This window comes from Triticum urartu, chromosome 6 (assembly GCF_003073215.2).
Source record: "Triticum urartu cultivar G1812 chromosome 6, Tu2.1, whole genome shotgun sequence".
Taxonomy (NCBI): Eukaryota; Viridiplantae; Streptophyta; class Magnoliopsida; order Poales; family Poaceae; genus Triticum; species Triticum urartu.
Genome location: NC_053027.1, coordinates 9173775 through 9178680, shown reverse-complemented (window position 1 = coordinate 9178680; position 4906 = coordinate 9173775). Strand labels below are relative to the sequence as shown.

Genomic DNA, 4906 nt, shown 5'->3' with positions numbered 1-4906 from the left:
TATGGTCATACTAACTTTTCGAAGCGATCAAAGTCATGCCGATATATTATATCCGATGATGGGGCAGGCGACGTACATATTTTGTTGCAACATTATTCTTGTAGATGTTGATCCACGGTAATGATGTGATGCTTGTAGTGGCCACGCGCGTGGCCGGCAAAACCTGCTCTTCACCTCCGTTTATCAAGTGCAACATACCATTATTTTTATTTCACCCAGACTCCACCGGTATACCTAAGGTTAATTATAAGACATCGGAGACTGGAAGATTACACGGACTTATGGGCATACCAACTTTTTCGAAACCATCAAGTCTTTGCTCAACCATGGTAATTAACAGCCTTTGCTTTGCTGGTCATAATGATAGTATCATGGCTAGTATCATGCATGTCAACTACGTAATTTTGATAAGGTGTTATAAAATTAAATGAAGAAAAAGAGGGTTGAGTATCATATCATGCTACCATATCATAATAAATGCTATGATACTATGTGTCATGCATGACAATAAATAAAATACTACATGATACTAATATATCATACTATGCATTAGGCTGGCCATAGTGGGGATAACATAACTAGTATCATATACTTGGGACTCGCAAACATGCTTACGTGGCAGAAAATTAAAGAAGAGAGAGAGGGTCATAGTAACATAGGTAGATACCGTAACATAATAAATGTTATGCTACTATGTGTCATGCATGACAATAAATAAGACCATCTATGATACTACTTTATCATACTATGCATTAGGCTGCCCGTAATGGGAGTATCATAGGTGGTATCATGCATGTCAACTAAGCAATTTTGATGAAGTGGCATAGAATTAAATGAAGAAAGAGAGGCTTGAGTATCATATCATGATACCGTATCATATTAAATGATGTGCTACTTTGTGTCATGCATGGCAATAAATATAGTCCTCTATGATACCAACATATGATACTATGCATTATGAATGTAGTATTATAGACTAATATCAAATGCATGATACTAGTATATGATACTCCCCATTACAACCAGCCTTAGGAAGGTAGTATCATAGACTAATATCATATGTATGATAGTAGTATATGATACTCCTTATTACAACTAGCCTGACAGATGGTAGAAAACTCTTCATCAAGGTGGAGATTTTGAGAGCTGTGCCGACGGACAGAAATATTATTACCACAGCACTTGCAACACCCACATGACCAACTAAAGCTAAGCTAGCATATATATGGAATACGCAAATGCTTCATCCAAACCAAACCAACAGCACACGCAAAGAGGGACACAAAAATAGAGGTGATCGCATCGCCATGAGCTTGCTATGCTCACTTGTTGCTGTCCTGTTGATCGTCCTTGTGAGCGCCGGCGATGAGGCCGCATTGCTTGCTTTCAAAGCGCAGCTCAGCCATGGCGGCTCGCTGGCCTCCTGGAACAGCAGCACCGACTTCTGCATTTGGGAAGGTGTGACGTGCAACCACCGGAGGCCAGCGCGGGTGGTGGAACTAAGATTGAGCGGCGCCGGGCTCACCGGAGCGCTCTCCCCGGCAATCGGGAACCTCACGTTCCTGCGGATGCTCAACCTTGGTGTCAACTCGCTATACGGGGACATTCCAGCAAGCCTCGGCCGCCTCCGTCGCCTGCGGTGGCTCTACTTGGAGAAGAACTCCTTCTCCGGCACATTGCCAGCGAACCTGAGCTCCTGCATCAGCATGACTGAAATGAGACTGGACAACAACACGCTTGCCGGGCACATCCCGACTGAGCTTGGCGAGAAGCTCAAGTACCTGACAGTGCTCGCGCTGAGAAACAACGGCTTCACAGGGTCCATCCCGGCGTCACTGGCCAATCTTTCCCATCTACAGGTCCTCGAACTCACTTATAACCATTTCACCGGTTCAATCCCGCAGGGGCTCGGAACCATCCAGAGCATGCGATATTTCAGTCTCTTCGGAAACAATCTTGTGAGCTCAATCCCACCAGGGCTCGGAAGTTTCCAGAGCATGCGATATTTCAATCTCGCCGAAAACAACCTCCACGGTATGATCCCACCTTCTCTTTACAACTGGTCGTCATTGGTAGTATTTGATGTCGGGTCGAATATGTTGTACGGAAGCATTCCGGATGATATCGGAAACAAGCTCCCCAAGTTGGAAAGGCTTGGCTTGCGTGCCAATCACTTCACAGGAACCATCCCTTCCTCAATATCCAACATATCTTCCCTCATATCACTTGACCTCACACAGAACAAATTTAGTGGGTATATGCCTCCCACATTGGGGTGGCTCGGAGCTCTCCAATATCTGGAGTTGGGTAACAATGAAATCGAAGCGAATGACAACAAGGGGTGGGAATTTATAACATCCTTGGCAAATTGCAGCCAACTGCAGAAATTGGCACTACCCAAAAATTCCTTTGGAGGACAACTACCGGGTTCAATTGTGAACCTCTCAACGACTCTCCAGTGGTTAAACTTACAGGACAATAGGTTCTCTGGGAGTATACCTGCGGACATCGGCAACTTGGTTGGTTTGGAATTGCTTGTGATAGCAAATACTCCGATATCCGGAGTGATTCCCAAGAGCATCGGTAAGCTAGTAAAATTGATCCAGCTAGTCTTGCATAATAATAGCTTGTCTGGCCTCATACCATCATCGCTAGGGAACCTTTCGCAATTGAGTATCCTTTCTGCATACCATGGCAACTTGGAGGGGCCAATTCCGGCAAGCCTCGGGGAGTTGAAAAAACTTGTTGTACTCGATCTGTCAATGAACTACAGACTTAATGGTTCAATACCTAGAGGGATTTTTAAATTGCCTAGCCTTTCTAGGTACTTGGACTTGTCATATAATTCCCTTTCGGGACCCCTTCCTAATGAAGTTGGTAGTTTGTCAAATCTGAACCGACTTATTCTATCAGGAAACCGGTTGTCTGGCAAGATACCTGACAGCATTCAGAATTGCATAGTATTGGAATCTCTAAGATTATACAACAATTCATTTGAGGGAAGCATACCTCAGTCAGTGACAAATATAAAGGGGCTCCGTATACTGGTCCTAACCATGAATAAGTTCTCTGGTAATATTCCTGAGGCCCTTGGTAGCATTAGAAACCTGGAGGGACTGTACCTAGCACACAACAACTTGTCTGGGTCAATCCCATTAGTTCTACAGAATTTGACATCATTGTCTGAACTGGATATATCCTTCAATAATTTGCAAGGTGAGGTGCCAAATGAAGGTGTTTTCAGAAACATCACTTACTTAGCAGTTAATGGGAATGCCAATTTGTGTGGTGGTACACCTCAACTTCATTTGGCTCCATGCTCCATAAGAAAGAACAAAAAACAGATGCCAAAGTCTTTTGTAATCTCTCTAGTGACAGCTGGAGCAATCTTGTTTTCACTTTCAGTTATTCTTCTTGTTTGGATACTTTGCAAGAAGCTCAAACCAAGCCAGAAGATATTAGCAGAAAATTCAATTGCTGATGACCATTACAAGAGAATCCCCTATCATGCATTATTGAGAGGAACTAACAATTTTTCAGAAGCCAACTTGCTTGGAAGAGGAAGTTATGGTGTGGTTTATAAGTGTATTTTGGACAATGAAGAAAGAACATTGGCTGTCAAGGTGTTTAATCTCAATCAATCTAGGTATTCCAAGAGTTTTCAGGTCGAGTGTGAGGCCATGAGAAGGATACGACACCGTTGTCTCATTAAGATCATTACATCTTGTTCAAGCGTCAACCACCAAGGTCAAGATTTCAAGGCATTAGTTTTTGAGTTCATGCCCAATGGTAGCTTGGATGGTTGGCTTCATCCAAAATCACAAGAGCCCACTATAAACAACACGCTCAGCCTTGCCCAGAGACTTGATATTGCTGTCGATATTATGGATGCGGTAGAATATCTGCACAACTACTGTCAATCATTGGTAATCCATTGTGACCTTAAGCCAAGCAACATTCTTCTTGATGAAGACATGAGCGCACGAGTTGGTGACTTTGGCATATCAAGGATCCTTCAAGAAAATACGAGTGAGGGGATGCAAACTTCATATAGTTCAACTGGAATTAGAGGTTCCATAGGCTATGTTGCTCCAGGTGACTAGGACTCTTCTAATTTTATATTTTACTTTTCACTCCAATATGGCATGCTAACCACCATTTTTTTTCATAATTGTAGAGTACGGAGAAGGATCTGCTGTCTCAACACCCGGCGATATCTATAGTCTTGGCATATTGCTGCTTGAGATGTTTACCGGAAGGAGCCCAACGGAAGGCATGTTCAGAGATTCATTGGATCTGCATAAGTTTGCTGAGGATGCTCTTCCAGATAGAACCTTGGAGATAGCTGACCCAACAATATGGCTACACAACGGACAACAGGATAACACTACAAGTATTAGAATCCAGGAGTGCTTGCTTTCAGTCTTGAGGCTTGGCATATCCTGCTCAAAGACACGAGCTCAAGACCGAGCACCGACAAGAGATGCAGCGGCAGAGATGCATGCAATCAGAGATGCATACCTCCTGTTTGCTGGTAAGCGTATAGGGGAGCATGGAGGGCCTCGGCTTGAGACATTTGAGCTAGAATGATATGAGCCTGCAACAATAGATGTGTGTATGTATGTCACTTCAGTTTGTGTTTGTTTGTCATCGGGCCCATTTTATTTGCAACAATGAGGTATCTACTTTATATGTACTTTTTGGAGAGATTTCTTATTGTTTGAATCAGGTTTTTGCTGGTGTCACATCCCTACTCTGGTATGCACCTAGTGTTAGCATGTTGTTTGCATCCTGTTTAAATTCAATGAAACTTGAATTGGGGATGATCAAACCCTAGTACCAAATGGAATTCAAATAGGTTCAACTTAATTAAAAATATTTTCAGTGCACCCAAAATGTCCTAAAA

The 4906-nt window shown here is 43.0% G+C and overlaps 1 protein-coding gene across 1 annotated transcript; it reads left to right on the top strand.

Moving 5' to 3' along the window:
* Window positions 1-1307: 1307 nt before the first annotated feature.
* On the top strand, window positions 1308-4590 carry LOC125516350 (receptor kinase-like protein Xa21). The gene is made up of 4 exons (XM_048681818.1): window positions 1308-1958; window positions 1995-3072; window positions 3217-4095; window positions 4178-4590. Exons 1-4 carry the CDS (start codon window positions 1308-1310, stop codon window positions 4588-4590), a joined length of 3021 nt encoding a protein of 1006 aa, XP_048537775.1.
* Window positions 4591-4906: the final 316 nt, after the last annotated feature.

Bases quoted from the DNA above. Each gene is read 5' to 3' on its own strand.
- LOC125516350 (XM_048681818.1), top strand. From the start codon at position 1,308: ATGAGCTTGCTATGCTCACTTGTTGCTGTCCTGTTGATCGTCCTTGTG. The intron at 3,073-3,216 runs GTAATATTCCTG...ATAATTTGCAAG, and splicing joins AACCATGAATAAGTTCTCTG to GTGAGGTGCCAAATGAAGGT. The intron at 4,096-4,177 runs GTGACTAGGACT...TCATAATTGTAG, and splicing joins CATAGGCTATGTTGCTCCAG to AGTACGGAGAAGGATCTGCT.